Below are 22,100 nucleotides of genomic sequence, written 5' to 3'. Positions count from 1 at the left end.
TAACGGCTAATTCGGTAATTCAAGATGATTTATCACATACAGTTGGGTTCCAGGGCCGAGTTCCTGCAAGTATTGGTTTAAGTTGGTCTCGCTTACCCTCGCATCGTGTTAGGATCAGGACTCATTCAGGCCGGAATTTGATCACTCTAATCAAAATCCACATAGCGAATCACAATCTCTAGATAATACCTGAATTCAAACATGACTTTGAGCGACGGGGTGATTGGATAAATTCAATAGGACGGAATATTAGATTTCATCACATGATAATATTGTTCGGGAAGGTTTACACTTTAGGGGTTTGAATGCTGATAATAATTCCCTTATCAAGGATCGTAATGTTTAAATCGGACAATGGATATTATTGAGTCATAAGGTTTAATGTTACTGTTTAGTGTAGATTTATCATTTATAATTATAGAAAGGTACTGGGGAGCCTTGTTGGTAGGATCACATTGAAATCATAAGCCTGTCAAAATATTTGTATGCCAAAGATAAATCTCGAAAGGAAGCTGTTCATTTCTGACTCGTTCAAATTTCTTCATTAGCTTAATTTTATCTCATTTTAAACAACCCAAAGCGGCTCAACATTCCAGTGCATAATTTGGGTCCTCTCCCAGTTCTCTTTTTAAGTATCTACACCTGAATTACCATTGAAGTCATTTGACATCCTTTATCTTCTGCATTGAAATGTGAATATTCGATAAAATAACTGCTCCAGCATTCAGAATAAAGTTCCGGACCACAACTCTCACTGTCTGGTAATATGAGTAGAACCACAAATCCATATCAGCACCCATTAACCTTCCTCAGTAAACCCACCTTACAAATCTGAGCAAATCTCTCAAGCCGGTTATTGGTCACTGGTCACTGGTCACTGGTCACTGGTCACTGGTCACTGGTCATTTGTCATTTGTCATTTGTCATTTGTCATTTGTCATTTGTCATTTGTCATTTGTCATTTGTCATTTGTCATTTGTCACTGGTCACTGGTCACTGGTCACTGGTAAATGGTCACTGGTCACTGGTCACTGGTCACTGGTCACTGGTCACTGGTCACTGGTCACTGGTCACTGGTCACTGGTCACTGGTCACTGGTCACTGGTCACTGGTCACTGGTCACTGGTCACTGGTCACTGGTCACTGGTCACTGGTCACTGGTCATTGGTCACTGGTCACTGGATAGTGGGTAACCATATGGCTGATCCAAAGCGCACAATCAGGCGAAGGATCAATAATCAGAACGGCAATTATAGATGGGGTGAAGGCTCAAGACCGGATTCGCTCTTCACCCACAGGTCTCCAGCTTGGTTTAAAGACAATGTAGATTTATAAATATAATGAATTCGATAAGAAGTGAAAGGTGAGGTGGCAGGAAAGAGATGGGTAATGATGTGCTTATGATTTTATCAATACTTCAGGAATAGTCTTTTATAGACGAGAGGTAAAGTGGGGAGGTGGTAAATGTTTGTACTGATACGTGACAGTGATTAACCAAACAGCTTACAGGATTGACCAATAGGAGTCCAGTATCGTTGTCACATGTGTAAAAACCAGCTTGCACCACTTTACAGCTATTACCTATGTCCATTATACCTGATCCATCAATCTCTGCCCCCTTAATCTCTGAAGCATTGACGTTATAAAACTTGGAGTTAGGAAACTTAGAGTCAAGCCAACCGTCCCCTGTTTTCAAAGTTTCAACATTCCTCTTCCCAAAATAGCACAATGTGCAATGCACATGGTGCAATGTGCATGACAGATAAGGTCAAGCAGGAACGTGACATTAAGATGCTCTCATACTTCTAAAACCTGGACTCGTAAATATTGCATTACAACATTGTTTCTCACTTCAGATCTAACTTCAGATCTGCTGCTTTACTCCTAAGCATAAAGCAGCCTACCTACTTTGCATCCAATCCAATATTTTCACCAAACCTACCAGAAAATCAATGACATCTCTGAAATAATTTTGCACATGCGTGCCATGTATTGATACCTGATACAGTGCATTTTCGCAACCCCAAAGATTATTTATTGTCTCTCCAAGGAGATATGATTGGAGAAGCTGAATGGCATTGAGCACATGCTGTCACGAATCTTGCACACATTATACCAAGATTGGGGTGTTGGGGAGAAGCTCATACCAGGATCATACGTACTACAGTTGGCAACCTTTTAGCAAGTACATTCTTACAACGTGTACAGCATATTGGGGTGTGGGTGAAGGAGCATGTTTTGGAAAGCAATTTAATAATTAATAATTATAAATAAAGAGAGAGAGAGAGAGAGAGAGAGAAAGAGAGAGAGAGAGAGAGAGAGAGAGAGAGAGAGAGAGAGAGAGAGAGAGAGAGAGAGAGAGAGAGAGAGAGAGAGAGAGAGAGAGAGAGAGAGAGAGAGAGAGAGAGAGAGAGAGAGAGAGAGAGAGAGAGAGAGAGAGAGAGAGAGAGAGAGAGAGAGAGAGAGAGAGAGAGAGAGAAAGGCATGCTGGTCCTAAGTAGTTCTCGGTAATGAGGTTCCAGCATGTGCAGAACAAATTGGATGCTTCTAACCGGCTCTGCAATACTCATGCATGAAACAGTATGTTGATACTAACGTGTTACACTCACTGCAAGCTTGTCTCATATATACCTGGCAGACCATTCACCATACCACTAACGTTCTCCTTATCTTCTTATCTTAGATTTTGCTTAAAACCTAATTATCAACCTTAGCAACTAAAAATAGAGTTTTCATCCTCGTTAAAATCTTAGCTGATAGCCCAAACGTGTGTTACAGGCTTTATCTTCTATTATTTTACAGATCCCTTAATAAGACATTGAGATGGTGTGTTTGGTCATTATTCACAATGGTTATATGATACTACTGTTATGCTGTTATTTACATACACTTCCACGATAGGGTAGTTGGTTAACAGCTCGAAATAAGGTCAGATATATTACCCTGGGGAGTTTTTTACATTTTGGTGGTGAGTTATCACGACTGTTTCTCTGGTGGTAAATTCTGTGATCTTTAATGAAAAGAAAAATAAAAAAGAACGTAGCAACAAAAATCTCTGTTTTCTGACCCAAGCTCTAAAAACACCATCCTTCACGACCTTTAAACTTGAGAACTGATAAATCGAAACAATCCTCACCGTGATCACACACATCTGTCAAGGTATTTGCATATTTAAAGGAATCTCTTAATTCTAATAAAATTATTAATAATAAAACCTCCTCCCTGCACAGGGCAAGTCGTTATCTATAGAACTCTAAATGTTATATAGAACAATTAACGTAGATCGGTAATTGGGTTTTACTGTATTTTTAGGATCGTCACTGGCAAGGCTCTGGAATGTCGCATACCATCCTGTCACGTATGTCACGTGTATCCAGTCTCTTGTACGAGAGGGCCGCAACTTACATAACTCCTTATTCTAGAAAAGTTATCTCCTCTTAAAGGATAATTACTGCCCTCTCCCCCAGAACTTGTTATCAAATGTGAACAATAAGATGGTTTTGTTCATCATATCTTGTTCTTTCAGAACATCTGGCACTTTTTTAATCCCACCATTCATCATAGAGATCATACTCATCATAGTCGCATATTATGTTCTTCTGGAGTCTTTAATTGAATGTGAGGTATATTTCCAAATGTCGTTTTATCTTCTTTTATCTTATTTCCTTCATGACCATTTTCAATTTGTTGCTGTAACCCAGTACCCACCAACCCGCAGCGTGAATTGATGATATTTTACTTTTAGTTACTATAGTTACACTACTAGTTACCATAGTTACACTACTAGTTAAATCATTTTGAGCCATGTTAATATTGGAGTTAGATGTACATGGTGGTTCTCATCACAGGGAAGGGGAGAATATTGCTTTCAGTAGCAGCTAACCTCAATAAGCTTGAAACTTAGAGTTCCAATCTGGTAGCCACACAACCCATCGCACAGAGTAATTTGGAGGAGTTATTCAGTGTTGTGCATATCAGCGGTAATGAAAAGAAGAAGTCTGAATTTGTCACAATAACTCTGTGGTGACAATCTCACGTGGGTGGCTCCGAGATGATGAGATTGAAATGATGTCAGACAAATTGCTGTGGTTCGCAAGTATGCGGATATTTGGAGATAAAATATGCGGATATTTAGAGTTATTGGAGATAAAGTAGTAGGAGTAGCAGTGAAAACTTAAATTAATAAGCTGTCATAGGCTGCATAACGATCACTTATGGTGTTTCGAACTAGCTGTAGGCTTTCGAACAACTAAAACTCAGAAACGATGTGTTTTATGATCTTCGGATTCATCTTGGTAATATAGTGGTTCTGTTCTTGCTATAATATTGCTATAGTCTTTCTTTAATCTTCCTTAATCTTGCAATAATCTCGCTAAAATGGTACAGTAATGCTTCTGCATAATGTATTGGTTCTGACAATAATATTATATCATGAGACCAGTCATAGTATAATCAGTTATAGAGTAATTCCTACATTTAAACATTTAATACTTATATATAACATAAAATTTGTATCTTTACTTAGATATAATATTATCACACTTTCGAGCCAAATTTGGCAGGAAAGCAGAATTGATATTACATGCCCCGATTGGGAGCACTGGCTCTGACCCGGGGGCATGAAATATCAATCAGTTGCTCAGAGAGAGTCCGATATTCCCATAGGAACAAGGAGCCCATTCTCAACAACTGTTCTACTACTATACTGTGAGGTACTGATTTAAATAAAGATTTAAATCAACAACCTGAAGTAGTCTATGACCGTAAATGCAATGATCAGATTAACTTTCCAGATTCAGGAAAAATATATATTTATACCTTGTTTTAAAAACATTTCCTTGCGTTTGAGATGTGTTAAGTAAAATACAATTTTTTGTTGTAAAACTTTTTCAAGCTGTTGCTTTTTTACTGCACTTCATAGTTCAAAACCTAATTAGGCTTCGGATGATGAAACAAAGTAAAAACTCCCTGGTTTGTACGAGTTTCAAGCGACTTAAGGTTACTGAAAACGAGATCAAAGTTTACAAGCAGACTTGAAAGTTGCACAAAGTTTTGGTACTTGTCAGCGATACAATCAATCAGGCTCATTAATTTCCTTAATCGCTTACTTGAAATTAAAAAGGAAGTGTCAGAACAAACTACAGTCACCCTCACAAAAAGTAGTAAGCACAGAAACGATGTTTGATCTATTCGAAGGAAGAAAACACACAAAACAAAACCAGATTTCAGCCATTTCAGACCTGAATTTTAACCCCCTCTGATCCCTTCTTTGAGCCATATTCCATATAGAAATTGTGCAGAAATTATACTTGGCTTTTCCAAACCGGTTTCGCCTAGATTAGCTTGCTGATTATCGGGCTATTAAGTCAAGAGTTACTTCCATAAACAATACTAAAGAGTACGGATGTCTGCTCTTGATATTAAAACAATCTAGAGTTGTATTGAAGAGATACATTATATTACGGCTGTTCTGATAATTTCTAGTGAAGCAAATATATAATGGCAAGATGAATATTTAAAGCAGACTATTATAATACTCGATAAAATTCAATAAAAGTCAATAAAAGTCAATGATTACAAGTTCCAGTGATAAATCATTCTGAAATAACAGACAATCAAGACGGACGATAATATTGTTGATATATGAATTAGGGCGTGTAGTACGAGTACAACATGAACAGTTGAAAATTTGGACTTATGAATAGACAATCATGGCGCCACAGCCCAATTCAAATATAACAACCAGGAAATACTATCACCTTATCGCAGATTAGTATTACATGATAAGGACTAGGATGTAATCAACACTAAAACAGATGTTCTATACATTATACATCTTCAGTTTTAATGGCTCAAAATATATCTAATAGAAATAAAGTATAGGAATCACCTCACATTGATTGATATGCAGGAAATAATTTATGAATACGCGCTCGTGGTGGAATATTCTAGAATGCAATAAGTACAAGACCCATAGGCGTGAATATATTGATATTCGATGCACTATACGTACCAATAGAAAGCAAATTGGGCGCGGCATACAGCATTCACTGTGTCATAAATGTGGGAACGTGAGATCCTAATTTTACGTATTGTATCTTCGATATCTGAAATACTAACTCATCGAGAGCTATATATATATATATATATATAGCTTGGAGTTGGACATTATAAGTTCATAAATAAGTTCGACATGTCTAGTTTGCTTTGGTGAGATTTATAACTAACGTTTGATCAAATTCTGCTTTCCCGGCCAAATTTGGCTCCAAATAATGGCAAATAATGGCAAGTAAAGATGTATACTGACTAAGAACTAAGCAGAATACTTGATAAAATTCTAAGTCAACGATTACAAGTTGCATTGATTAAATCATTCTGAAATAACAGACAATCAAGAATCAAGACGGACGATAATATTGTTGGTGTAAATTAGGGTGTGCAGTGTATAATGTGGACTGATAAATAGACAATCATGGCGCCAACCCTATTCAAATTTAACAACCAGGAAATTCTTTCACCTTATCGCAGATACAGATTATACGATAAGGACTGTGATGTATAATCAACACTTAAACGGATGTTCTATACATTATACTGCATCTACAGTTTTAATGACTCTAAAAATATCTAATAGAAATAAAGTATTAGAATCACCTCACATCAATTGATTTGCAGGATGTAATTACGTATCAAACGCGCTCGCGGCGGAATATTCTAGACTCATAAGTACAAGACCCATAGGCGGAAAAAACATTAATATTCGATGCACTACGTACCAGAAAAAAGCAAATTGGGCGCGGCATACAGCATTCACTGTGTCATAAATGTGAAACGCGAGATTCTAATTTCACGTATTGTAACTTTAATATCTGAAATACTAACTTATCGAGAGCTATATATAGCTTGGACATTATAAACATAAATAAGTTCGACATGTCTAGTTTTGCTTTGGTGAGATTTATAACTAACGTTTGATCAAATTCTGCTTTCCCGGCCAAATTTGGATCCAAAGAAAGTGTGATAAAACATTAATCACATGCCTTCTCATGCGATATCAACATTTTCAAAACTCGGCAAGCCTCGTGATTGAAAATGTCGATATAACCCTCGGCAAGCCTCGGGAAATATCGAAACTTTCGCTAACTCGGCAAGCCTCGTGGGCGAAAGTTTTGATATCGCATGAGAAGGCATGTGATAAATGTATAATATTAGTAGTAATATTTATAATGATATTAGCAGTTGATAGATAATATAATAATATTAGTAGTAATATTTATAATGATATTAGTAGTTGATAGATAATATAATAATATTAGTAGTAATATTTATAATGATATTAGCAGTTGATAGATAATATAATAATATTAGCAGTAATATTTATAAATTTGATATTAGCAGTTGATAGATAATATAATGATATCAGTAGTAATATTTATAATGATATTAGCAGTTGATAGATAGTATAATAATATTAGTAGTAATATTTATAATGATATTAGCAGTTGATAGATAATATTATAATATTAGTAGTAATATTTATAATGATATTAGCAGTTGATAGATAATATAATAATATTAGTAGTAATATTTATAATGATATTAGCAGTTGATAGATAATATAATAATATTAGTAGTAATATTTATAATGATATTAGCAGTTGATAGATAATATAATAATATTAGTAGTAATATTTATAATGATATTAGTAGTTGATAGATAATATAATAATATTAGTAGTAATATTTATAATGATATTAGCAGTTGATAGTAGATAATATAATAATATTAGTAGTAATATTTATAATGATATTAGCAGTTGATAGATAATATTATAATATTAGTAGTAATATTTATAATGATATTAGCAGTTGATAGATAATATAATAATATTAGCAGTAATATTTATAATGATATTAGCAGTTGATAGATAATATTATAATATTAGTAGTAATATTTATAATGATATTAGCAGTTGATAGATAATATAATAATATTAGTAGTAATATTTATAATGATATTAGTAGTTGATAGATAATATAATAATATTAGTAGTAATATTTATAATGATATTAGCAGTTGATAGATAATATAATGATATCAGTAGTTGATGCAGCTACTGATTCTATGAAACCATATCCAACACATTTATATGATAGAACTTATAGTATGCTCAATATTACACCATCCTAGGGTGATTGCACCGTTACCATGGCAACCAGCCCTCCACCAGCTGCCTTAAAATGAAATATGTGTGCCCAATTAAGATATCATATCTTAAAGTAACCACTTTATTTGGCCGCCATCGATAATACTGCCAACTTAGCGCCACTATTATTATCATGACCATCTGCTGGCATTTCATAAATATCTACAATCCAGGGAGAGTTCAGCCGTATTTTGCCGCGCTGAATGACCTGTTACAACTTACAAGGATGATAGCCCCGCCAAAGAGCTGGTAATGAAGCTGATAACCCTGATTGTCGACTAAAAGCGATGGAGGATGACGAAATAATAAATGTACGGTGGCGCGTAGATGTCATGTAAATAATAGGCTCTATTCTGTACACACACAGACACACACCAATATGACCTCTGTAATTAATCATGAACATCTGGCATCCAGCTCCCATACATCCAGGCTGTGAGCCACTGTTACATTATATTTTACATGCCATGATGACGATCTGCAGATCCATGATAACATGTCGCGTGTAATTTACTTCAGTTCAAAATTCTGAGGATACTTCGCGCATATAAAGTGCATATAAACATGATTAGATGGTTCTTTATGAGCCAGTCATACGCATGTAAAGGTGGCACGTGGCTTACTAACTTGATGACGACCAGGAGCGGTGATCTCTGACAATATGCCCCTTGTAATTTAGTTCAGTTCATAATTCTGAGGGTACCAATATTAAACGCCCGACAGACGGGCGTTTGCTAGTAACCAAAATAAGATAGTTCTTTACGAGCCAATCAAAAGCACGTAGATCTGCCATGTGGTTTGCTAACTTTCGCTGAGTAGATTTATTTGAGACAACTTCAGACCTCCGTTCGCAGGATATAATATGAACTTATCATATGAAATTATTGTTCCAGCGTCATAAGAAATACTTGACACAACCTTTGACGTGGTTCTGATCTCAAGCGAGCACTATTTTTCATGTAAGAAAAATATTACGAAATATGGTCCAAATCCGCTAAAATCACACTTTGAAATGTTGAGTAACGTCAACAGATGTTTTTAGCTCAAGATAAGATAGGCGTAATATCTTAACAGTTTACTGAGTGTTATCAGTAGCTTACAAGAATTTTACGGGAGCTAGACCTTATTTTCCGATATTATTTTACCCCCCTAGACCTTCGCTTAACTCGAACCATAACCACACTTAACCAGATTCCAACCATGACCAGTTGGAGGTAACTGCTAAGATAGCAACATAACAAGGAGGCAGAATTTATTCGCTGCTTTCATCAACAGAGAGAGAGAGAGAGAGATAGTTGTAGCTATTATTTCTGAATTTCGTACAACGTAAAGTATTATTTAACCTCCGTGTAAACGAGGAGTGAGGACGTGTTTTCAAGTTTCCCATCATCAGAGGCCACGTTTTTGAGTTAGTCTCCAGATCGCAATTTCATCCTCAAAAGACAGGTACAGAGATGTGTATTGCAGCTTACTGAGTTAATACCTTCACAAACAGGACCTGTACATTCTCTTTTAATACCTTCACAAAACAGGACCTGTACATTCTCTTTTACTACCTTCAAAGGACTTTATGTGATGGAGTAATCGTTCATAAGACTAAAGCTCTCTCTCTGTCTCTCTCTGTCTCTCTCTCTCTCTTCCCCTAAACGACCTCTCAAAACGTTATCTCAGAATTTAATTAGATAAGGAAGGAGACCCTGGTAAAACACACTCAACCATTTATATTTAATTTTTCATGTATAATGAAACACCTAATTTCGATGTTCTGGAATTCATTTTAACGCCCCGAGAGCCACTGATTAGCCCTGTACCTTCGATAATTCCCAAATCTGATTTGCACTTAAGATTGATCAATTAGGGGGTTTATAATCTAAAAATCGGGTTCCTTGTGACGTCATCTGAGCTAAAGGAGGTATCAAATTGCCAGGTTTTAAAGGCCATCACACACAGAGTTCGATTAAACTGAAGATGAGCGCACAGGTGTACGGAGGTAGAAAAACTGTGGCTAAGTCTTCACAGGTGCTCTTTTAATTGGATTAGAGAGAGTTAAAGATAGATGTGCCCAGACTATTTCATTAGTTCGGGATAGAAATGTGAAAGTGTGAAGGTGAAATAGAATCAGCCATTTCCACTGCCGAGGTCAATTGTTCAGATGTTACGGTTTGCCAACTCGATAGATTCAATTTGTGATGGTAATATAATTATTGTTGTCGAAAACCAGAAAGTTCGCCGAGGGTTTTACTATCATGGTATCTATTTAGATGATCATGTTACACTCAAACCAATTCATTTTGTCACCAACTGATCCATTGGGAATGCAGACCTTGTACCATAATGTGTAATTCTCTTAAAAACACAGTAAGAGTAAATCACTTAGTCCAGGACCTTAATCATTTAACAAAGTCCACGTTTTAACCGAAATTCCAGAGGACTAATGGTCAGCGTGTCTAGAAATATTTGTGACCACCCACCTGGTGACCAGCTGGTGATATTTTTTCTTAATGTTGTAAACGAAGAATTCACCAGAAGTGAAGAACCTGGACTAGTGTTCAGATGGAATTGGGAGACTAGAGTTTCAAGAACACAGTTGGTAAGTCTGCTTTTACATAGGGAGGCCACGTGTTAGGCCACGTGATATTTGATCATAGTGCTCGATGAATACCATTAACATTAGATCACATTTAATTCGACTATTGCGTAACTACATATAGGACATTGAGAGACACTGGAATGTTGGCTTTAATTTAGCTTTAAATTGTTATAAAACTTATTGTAGAGTGACTGATAGATCAAAATAAGAGAAGACAATTTTGTTGAGAAAAGACATCAGATTCAATAATGTCATGTACAATTTATCAACTCCTTTATTGCAGATAAGGTTGAAATTATAGATAACGAAAATTAATGAAAACTATATAATATGAACGTATGTGAAAACATGAAAATAAAATACAAAAATCACATACCTGATCGTGCCAGAAGAAGAAAAGTGGCGAAAGCCAACACTCGCATTGCAATTACTTTGGATCAACGATTGGGGATTGGGTTTGGTAGAAAGACGTTCTTCGTTCACAGAGATCACTATTGACTAGAGTTGCAGTATCAGTTTGACATTACCTATACTAGGGGATAGTTGATAGTTGTCATAATTAATCATCAACAATTGTATATTGTATATTGTATCATTTGTCAATTTATCAATTGAAAAAAACCTGTCTAAAGCAATGTAATATATATTAATGTGCAATATTCTTTATCATGACTAAGTTGAAAAAAAAGTCATATAAAAGGTCACACTTAAAAAATACATGTTTCGAGGCGGTCATCTTTAAGCCCAAAATATCCGCTGTCAATAGTCGGGACACCATTGGGATACCTGATGCAACACTCGGCTCAACAATGAATTTCTACTGTAACATTAACAATTAAATATGATACTGTTGATGGTTCATAGAAATAACAGGCTTACAGTAATCTAACGTCCGTCATATTTGACACTCCACAGAATTGAACAAAGAAGCAGCATATGACACATTAAATATATTGGAATACAATATCATATTCAGGATGATAAATGCACCTGGCATAGTCTTTTAGAGCCTTGCAATAAAACTACATATTACAATATTACAGGGGTCAACTTACACATTATATACAACTTTCAAACCAGCTAGATATACCTCACATTAGTTGAGAAGGAAGTTTACATAGATTATTGACTGTCAGAGTCTATGCTTGCTAACCCTCGTGAGACATGGACACTAGATACGGTTATATCTAGTGAGACATGGACACTAGATACGGTTATATCTAGTGAGACATGGACATTGGACACTAGATACGGTTATATCGCAAGTGGTATCTCTTTAGCTGTCATTTATTAGAGAACTATTGTTGTGCGTGACATTTCATGCTTGCAATCGAAATGTTGCATACATCACAACTAATCGGAAACGATCGCTGTTAAAGTGAAATGTTTGTGAGTCACAAACTAGCTATTCATCAATAGTTGATTAAATAAGTGATAAATAATCAAATCAACTTTTCTCACTATAAAGGACCACTTAAGTTTAGAAAAAGTCCTAAAATTAGAAAAGTCATACCTCAAACTTAGATTTATCGAATTATGACCACATTATTATTTGTTAATTAGTAACGACGGCAACTTAAACATAAAAAACAAAAGATCCTGCAGCGCCTGGCCCCTCGAATGACTGAATTGAAATATCAAAGGAATGAGCAAAGACATACTGAGGAATTCTTTTGTCGTAACCTTATCGGCCCCTTTAAGCTTCCACTAAAGATCTAACCCAGATTCCTGATATTGTGTACAGTATTCTGTGAAAGTTACCGAAATTTAAACTCATGCTCCGTTATATCCCACAGTGATAACACCTTGGTGGAACAGGGCAATGACTAAATTAAATCATGACTTATTAAACATAAGAAAACAAGAATTTGTGAAAAATACCGACTCTGTGAGATGTCACAGGAGAGTCACCACTTATCTACACTCGCGGAATTCTGGTGATTTAATTTGACCAGTATAGATGCGAAATTTGATCTGGAAGAATTAAAAAACTGGGTAGCATGGTGCTGTAGGTGCAGTGGCAGTAATTTATGTTGTGTAAAAAGTGTAGAAATTAAAAATATATTGTGATTTTTAGCATAAAGAAAGTACCCAGAGTTGGAGAAATGACCAAATTAATAATTTGCAGTTTGAATAAAACAATGGTCATTCTTTCATGGCTAATCTAATCAGAGACCGGGGGTAAGATGCCGGAGAATGAGGCCGAAAAGACTAAGAAAGAAAAATACTGAAGAGAGAATGCTTGCCGAGTTGAAGGATATAGTAAGAGGCTGGAGCAAAGAAGGAGGAGCCGGAGAGAAAATACCAGCTATAGTCAAACATTTCTCGTTCCCGTGACGGGTTATTTAGATTATCATAATCGAAAGAGATGGGTTGCTGCCCGTATTTTGCAAACCTACGAATGGCCTATTTCTGATATGAAAAGAGAAAAAACACAGATCAGTTACAGAGTTATACAGATGGCTTCGACCGTTTGACAAATATAGCTCACTCTTTATCTTCGAAATTAAATCTCTTTACTATACTTAACAAACGAATGAACTTAATGTAACTGAGATATCTTTGATTTCTTTTTTTAAAAGTTGGGCATCACAGAATAAACCTGAGAGCAATTCTGAAAACGGAAACATTGAACCTTCGTTCCGAATTCACACAATTGTACCATGTAACTTAGAAATTGAACATCGGTCCATGGTAGCATCGGCACAATGGAGTCTTCAAACAAAAGTACCAGAATATGCTGTATCTGTATCAGATTGCAATACAAAAATATTCGGCAGGGATGCAAGCTGGTTATTCCATACATGGCAAATTCCCTGTTTGTGCATTTTGAAGTTAACGTTGACTGGATTTGTTTTATTACGTAGTTGCATACCATGAATTACTTCACATTTATATAAACCACTTAAATACAGAAAACAGAGCATAACTAATGGTATCATAATGGTGGTATGTTTCAGCATAGTGCGGAAATTTGTCCGTTAAAAGCTCGAAATTAATGCAATAAAATTAAATTGAAAGCTTGAAATTTGGAGGTTGTTTTTTTCGTGACTGTGCTAACAGCCTTAGTTTATATCACTTCATACTTGAATACTATTACTTGAATACCATTACCATACTTTAATACCATTAATGAGACAGAAAGATCCACTAAAGCTGACTATAAATCAAAGTGGCACATACTGAAAAGATGCTATGTTCATATCAGAGACAGAGTCAAATATACAACAAATAGTTAATCAATCAACATTGTTCAACAAATACCCACAACTTGGCTTAATTACAATAACCTCCGGTTTCATAGTGACCAAATATACACTTACCTCATTGCTAATAAACTAATAAACAATTATGGCATATGAAAAACATACGCATCAGGTGGACAAAGAGTAAGCAATGAATACAGGCATATTATTATGCAGCAGAAATACTCTTCGGGAGCTCTAATCTTTATTTAAGTATCTTTATTTAAGTATTGACGATGAATGAAAATGTCATAACTCTGATGTAACAAAGATATTTTAGAAGAAATCGTTATCTTTACAGAGCATATTAGGTTATAACATGATATGAGGTTTATTTTAGAGGTTATTGTAATGCTCAGCTTTGGAAACTGATTGAGGTGGAACTGATATCAGATATTAAAGATCATGTTGCAAGGTTTGGTGCTGAAAAAGGAATGTTGAAAATTTATACAGCTTTCTGCTTTATTGCAAAAAACAATCTGATTGTACAGTATTCCAGCACCATAGTTAACTATCACAACACGAAGTGACTGGCTGAGGAACCATGCTTCACCTGACCATGCTTTATCTGATTACAGTACTGAGAAATCGGTGTATATTCAAATTAATGTTATTTTCAGAGATATGCAGACATGAAAAATGTCCATAGTACTGCTAAAACAAGAGATTAGAGTGGGCCAAGTGATTAAATGAAATATTTTTAGAGGGGGGCATGACACGTCTCCAATGTCTCCAATGTCTCTTGTCTTTTTTGAAAAGATAGGGTGCGGAGACATGTCCTGGAGACATTGGAGACACAGCTTTTGGAGACATTGGAGACATTGGAGACAAAGAGACATTGGAGACATTAGAGACACAGCTTTTTGAGACATTAAAGACATTGGAGACATTGGGGACATTAAGGACATAAAATGGATATTAGGGGCATTGAAGACATGAGTTCATGACAAGGTCCACTAGTCATCCCCTTGTCGACGTTGAGGACTCTGGCTAGAAACTTGACGGAATGTATTTTGATAGTTTTGACGTTTCATCTTTTATATTTTAACAGTTCTTTTAATTTCATTTAAAATCAATTTTTTTAAATGCAAAAAATGTTGTGATTATTGATCTTTATTTCTCCAGTAAGGTGTCTCATAAGTCACAGTAAACTGTCAGATCTTAGTTTCATGTTTTTGTGTATTATACACTGGCCACTGCACTGGTGAAGTTAATTCAGGAATTGCTGTACAGGGAATGTAATGATGGATGTTTAAGAGAGTTCTCTGGCAGTTACGAAACTCGAGAGACTGTGGGATACTGAAGGGAAAGGAAGCAGTTCTAACGAGCGCTTCTCAAACACAAGGATATATCTTGTGAACTTGGCTAGTATATATGAAAAATTTGACACGGAGTTGTAGAGTGAGCTATGTGCCTCGCCGGGCTAAAGTAGTGGATGTCCTTGCTGTACAGCAAGTTAAACAAGGAACTGAAACTACTAGGTTCCGTACAGACTCAACTCTGCACCCATGTCAATATGTTTATTATATGCAAGCCTCTTGATTTGTAATAAGTCCTTTCATCATTTAGGTGGGGGTGTGGCACAATCATACATCTATGTCTCCAGTGTCTCCAGTGTCTCCAATGTCTCCAAAAGCTTTGTCTCTAATGTCTCCAATGTCTCCAAAAGCTGTGTCTCCAATGTCCCTAATGTCCCCAATGTCTCCAATGTCGCCAATGTCTCCAATGTCCCCAATGTCCCCAATGTCTCCAATGTCTCCAAAAGCTGTGTCTCCGATGTCTCCAATGTCTCCAATGTCTCCAATGTCTTTGTCTTTTTCGAAAAGATAAGGTGCGGGAGACATTGGAGACGTGTCATCCCCCCTTTAGAACAATTTTGAAATGTCACTCATAATCTACAATGGATGTTAGGTGTAGCCAACATAACAGTGGAATTAATAATATTAAGAGCTCCATTTCTTTTGAGGGGGTCAGACAGCCTTGTGAATTGTAAAATATCTGGCTCATTTTTTACATTGTCGAAAAGATCATATTATGAGCCTGCTCTTATATAACGTCACCCCATCGTCAACCTTTCATGATTTATGTAATAGGTAATCCATGAAAATGCTGAAAACAAATATGGTGGCTCTTGCAAAGGATAAGGCTGGTGATCAACTACTCAGCTGTTGTACATTTATCATGCAAGATACAGGTGTCAAAAAGGTGGATCATATCATTTTTGTGTATCTCATGAAAGATAAAATTAAAACTGTATATGAGGACTCGGCTAATGTACAACAGTAACTTCTAACTAGCCAAAGTGAACAGCTTGACATATTTCACACAGTCGATCCTCTATATATCATGCCTAGTGGTGAAACTTGTTAACTTTAAATGGATCACTATGCAATGAAACACACCAGTTGTTACAAGTAATTATCAAACCCCACAGACAACATGTTTGTGGCACATTCTGAAATAGAACACAATTAGTATATATTATATCGACTATCATAAATATATAAACCAAATATATAGCAATTCACAAAACTTACCTATGTAATGTTAGATTTAACTTAAGTGAAACAAAGATTTCATTTTAGGATTCTACGATGCAGTGGACAATGAAATCATAACTAAAATCACAAAATTAGCTTTGAAGAGACAAAATCCGTGGTAGAACATATTTTTGAGGACAAAAGTAAAAACGTAATAATTTTATACCCAATGAAATTGATAATAATGATTTTTTAAATCTCACACTTATTTTACTTCGGAGTATTCCAACAGCCACATTGTTACACAAGTGTAACCAGCCAATTACAGGAAGCCGAAGGATTTGTTTGGCCAGTGACGGTTAAGGTAGTGTGTAACATACTTTCTTTGCCTGAGACTTTGCTGCAATGGGCAGCTCCTCATTTAATTTAATTTAATTTAATTTAACCCAGTTCCTCATTTAGACCACTCAGGATCCTTAGCTGAACGTCAACGATACTGATCAACCCACCACCAGGCAGACAGCGGGATTCGAACTCACAACCTCACGATTGCAAAGCTGGCGTCCTAACCAACTGACCTACCTGGCCGTTAAAATCTGCCAATAAATTCCAATAAATTTAGTTTGAGGCAAATTGAGATAAGAGTCAGAACTTTCAAGCTTGTTTTTGGAATAATAATTATGGTGTTCAACAGGGGTAGGGTGTAGGGTGTAGGACAGTGGCGTAACGTTGCCTGTCGGCGCCCCCCGACAGGCTTTAAGGAATGAATTTTAGCAATGAGAAACGTAAATCTGGACTAGTGCAAGGGCCAAGGGGTGACTATTGTGCAAACTACAGATGGCCTAACTCCACTGCAGATAACTTATCTTCAAATGGTTAAGATACACAGTTATCTGAGAAATATCTTTTAAAGTGTTAACATTTTGTTATTTTCTGAACAAAGGAGCCGAAAAGTTGGCCTCTTTTTAACCCTTAGCTGCAAATGGCCAAACTTCGCTTGTCACTGTACTGGAGATAACTCATAACTTATCTGCAAATGGTAAAACTGCACAGTTATCTGAGAAATATCTTTTAAATGTCCAATTTTTATTATTATCTGAACAAAGGGGCCAGATAAGGCAAAAAATTTGGCCCCTTTACGCCCCTTTGCTGCAGCTAGTGGTCTAACTCATAACTGTGAACAGCATCACAGAAAAACTGAACAAATGGTAAAACTTCACAAGGTAAGTATAAGAAATATCTTACAAATTTAATATTTTCTGAACAAGGCGCAAAATTTTCCGCAATCAAATGGAATTTAATTAAAGACATTGAATTTGTTCATTTTGGGAACAACATTTTAATTTTGTTTCATTCATGATTTATGAATTAATTGATATTATTATTAGTTTTGTTTTCAATTTCCTTAATAAATCGAGTTTTGATTTTTGAATCACCGTCGGATTAGATCACATAGTTTTTTACTGGGCCGCGCTCAGCCTGTCATTCCGCCTAATCTCTATTGTGTATTGATCGGTGTTTATGAACATGATAGCCTGAGGTCCCGGCCCCAGGTAAATACTTTTTAGTTTTTAATATGCACAATACAGGATTGAAATTAGAGGGAAACTAAATACTTTTACGTTAAATTTATCCAGGTACCTTAAACATTCAATATTAAAAGTTTAACTGTCCCCAGCTAAGTTTTTATACTTGTATGCACTTAAGTGCGCGGCGGCCGGCAGGCGCCACAAAAGCGTTGAGCGAAGCAATTTTTTTACACGTCCACGCGGCAATATTTAAATGTAATAAATTATTTCCAATTTCAAATTACTGTTTAATTAAAGCAATTTAATAAACTACAAATTAATTAATTAACAATTTGATGTCAGATAATCAGATATGCCGCATAATTTTTGTTGCATCACGTCGTGACCCCGCTATTGTTGTTTCACTAGCGTTTTTACGATACAGGGGAGCCGCGCAAATTTTTTTGCTTGTCGAACGGATTGCGTTGCATCAAATAAAATATTTTATAATTGATTTACTTATTTAAATTGAGAAACCATCATTAAATTTTTAAATATTTCATAGTTTGGCGGTTTGATAATTTTTGAAAAAATGACGCAGCGCTATTCAATAAAATTTAAAAGTCGCTTGCTCTATTTAATGTGCCAAACCCTTTGTACATCTATATATGCTGTAGCTCGATTTTCGATGCTTTGTTGAGCCGTGCCATACATCAAACAATGTTTCTCGCGAGATTGTACCGCTGCACTATTTAACTGGGCCACTATGAGCTGGTAAAGATTAAAGTTGTCAATCAACCTTAATCGCGAGAGAAGCGAGCCATAGTACATAGCCATAGTACAGTAGCCATAGTACAGTAGCCATAGTACAGTAAACTGGGCAATTTAAAATTTACCCGTGAGTTGGATCAGTTGTTTGTAGCTCACTCATGCACCAGGCACCTCATACATGGTTGCCTTTTTTATATACACTATACAGGTGTTATCTTACCAGTTGTTAGGGCATCAGGAAATATATAGCAGCCATAGGATATTAAAGTAATTCAATAATTTAGGTGCAGTCATGCAATTTGATTACACGAGACGACTTTCTTCTACACAGAAACATTTCAATTAATGACTTACTTGACTTAAGTCGGCTTCTTGGTCCAAGCAGCTACAATTCCTCGCCACACGTCGCGGTCAAGCATAACAGATCTTATCTCTTCAACACAGGAAAGGCTGGTGTCCTTCTTTAGCATGTCCAGAAACGTAAGGTGGGGCCTCCCCGGTCTCCTGTATCCATGCTGAGGGTCCCAGAACAGAAGTTGGTTTGCCAGAAGGTCGTCATGCCTGGCTACATGTCCAGACAGTCTCATTCTTCTGGAGGCTATCATCGCTGATGGCTTGGGGATGTTGCTGTATAAATCACTGTCGTTGATGATTTGTGGCCAACGTATGTTCAAGGCCATCCGGAGCATTCTAGTGTAGCATCCATTGATCCGCTTGGTCATGGATTGGCTTATCGTCCAAGCTTCAGAGCCGTACAGGAGTACGGACTCAACCGTTGCTCGAAAGACACGGATCTTTAAGTCCCTGCGCATTCCAGACTTCCAGGTTGTCTTTAACTGATGACAGGCCCCCCATGCCTTTACTTTCCTAACATCAAAGTCCTTTTCCGCACTCATTATTCTGCTTCCAAGGTAGACAAAGTCATCTACTTGCTCTATCTCCTGCCCACTTGCTGCTTTAATGACGGTAGAGTCAGACTCAGAGAGATTGACTCTGATGTACTTCGTCTTACTCTCGTTGAGGTTATCCCCATTGTTTTAAAGTTTTAAGAGAACTCTCCTTAAATTATCTTAATGCAGTCACTCAGATAAGTTTATACCAGGACACTTTAACAAAGACACATACTCTGCCCACAATAAGGGGCCATAATTGTTACAATTATGTAACTGTATAGAATTATTATTATTATTATCTCGTTGAGGTGAAGTCCAACGGAGTTAGCAGCCAGCTCCACACTGAGGAGAAGATCTTGCGCTTGCTCTGCGGTGTCTGTTGTCAGTGCAAGATCGTCAGCAAAGTCGACATCTGTCATCTTAACTGCTGGGTATCTCCTGCTTCTTCTGGGGTTGACAGTGAAGCCCAGATCTTTGCCTCTAAGTGCTGTTGTCATCACATAGTCAATGACAATCACGAAGAGGTAGGGCGCCAGTGTATCTCCCTGCATAACTCCAGCAAGTATAAGGAAAGCTTCAGTCAGACCATCCTCCGTGATGACTCGTGCCATGGTGTCCTTGTACATAGCATTTATCAGCCTAACAATGGGATCTGGTATCCCATATGCCACGAGTATCTTCATCAATATACCCCTATGAATGCTATCAAAGGCCTTCTTAAAATCGATGAACAAGAGAAGGGCGGTCAGGTTTTTGTCTCTAGCCCCCTCCAAGATCCTCCTTAGACACAGAATGTGGCTGGTGGTACTGCGTCCCTCCCGAAATCCGTTTTGGTTGATCCTCAGGATTTTCTCCATCGCTGGTTTGATTCTGTAAAGGATCATACGATTCAGGGTCTTACTAACAATGGATGTAAGAGCAATTCCTCTGTAGTTATCCACTTTAGTTAGATTTCCTTTCTTTGGCACAGGCACGATGTTGAGTTGCTGCCATTGATCAGGAATTTTTCCATCAACCAGAGCGCTGTTACAGAACTCTAGAATCAGGTCGTCCATGTCAACTCTTTTGAGAATCTCTGGAGCTATGCCATCATCACCATAGGCCATATTTCTTTCGAGGAGCAATCTTTTAGCATTAAGTTGTATAACTTGTTAGTTTTGATTTGTTTATTTTAAATAAACCACACTGACTAACCTTTGAATCTCGGAGGTCATCTTTCTTTTGCCTCTTGACACTACTTTAGAGTTAGATGGGTTCCTTCCAGTATATTTTTAAAATATGTTGCCATGGGGTGGCAAGTACCCATTTACTGCAGTGAGTACATTCCGCTAGTGTCACTGCCTGTTTATAATATGAAGCGGCTCCTGTTTACCTCAGCTTTGGCACTAGATCCAAATTATTTTCCCCTCTGGTATTGTGGCTGCCTGGCTGGTAGTTTTGTAAGTGAATAATTATACTGGTGTTTTAAAAAGAAGGTAACAGTAAAATCTGCGAAAAATTTGGTCGGGGACTAAACATTTGACGGTGATGGGGCATCATATTGTAAAGTTATGCTGCAAAAATAAGATAATTTTTGTGAAATTAATTTAAAACCATCACTAACCTATTTTTAATGCATTGAATAAAGTAAAGTAAAGTAAAAATTATGACATAACATCATCATACATGTAGATACAAAGTATCAAATCACTATATGGAAAAATATAAATATCTTACCACCAAAATTAATAAATTATTAACTACAACTTTATTAAAAAATTTCAAATAAATTCAAAAAGCATCCCCAAAAGATAACCCTATTCATACTTCCCAGTGGAATAACGATTTATAAATCGCTTTTTTGCCACAAAAGGGTGGAAATAAAGATAATCGTTATGCTTCTGAATGTCTAGTATTTACATTTTCTCACAATACAATCTTAGTTTGATAAATTTAAACTATGATCATAGATTAATTTGATCACTATTATTTTACATCTTGCAAAATCGATGTCGGCTTTGCTCTATTTAATGTGCCAAACCCTTTGTACATCTATGCTGTAGCTCGATTGTCGATGCTTTGTTGAGCCGTGCCATACATCAAACAATGTTTCTCGCGAGATTGTACCGCTGCACTACTTAACTGGGCCACTATGAGCTGGTAAAGATTAAAGTTGTCAATCAACCTTAATCGCGAGAGAAGCGAGCCATAGTACAGTAAACTGGGCAATTTAAAATTTACCCGTGAGTTGGATCAGTTGTTTGTAGCTCACTCATGCACCAGGCACCTCATACATGGTTGCCTTTTTTATATACACTATACAGGTATTATCTTACCAGTTGTTAGGGCATCAGGAAATATATAGCAGCCATAGGATATTAAAGTAATTCAATAATTTAGGTGCAGTCATGCAATTTGATTACACGA

General features: G+C 36.5%; 1 protein-coding gene across 2 annotated transcripts in view; it reads right to left on the bottom strand.

Moving 5' to 3' along the window:
- The window catches only part of LOC134820566 (fibropellin-1-like), a 42,647-nt gene extending 31,316 nt beyond the window's left edge, over positions 1-11,331 (bottom strand). For both annotated transcript variants that reach the window (XM_063831020.1, XM_063831019.1), the window contains exon 1: positions 11,174-11,331. In XM_063831020.1, coding sequence (XP_063687090.1) covers positions 11,174-11,219 — 46 coding nt within the window. In that variant the 5' untranslated portion in view covers positions 11,220-11,331. The remainder of the gene's footprint in view (positions 1-11,173) is intronic.
- Positions 11,332-22,100: the final 10,769 nt, after the last annotated feature.

Source organism: Bolinopsis microptera, chromosome 9 (genome assembly GCF_026151205.1).
Source record: "Bolinopsis microptera isolate Bmic1 chromosome 9, MBARI_Bmic_1.0, whole genome shotgun sequence".
NCBI classification, from domain to species: Eukaryota; Metazoa; Ctenophora; class Tentaculata; order Lobata; family Bolinopsidae; genus Bolinopsis; species Bolinopsis microptera.
This window is presented reverse-complemented; position numbering and strand designations above follow the sequence as displayed.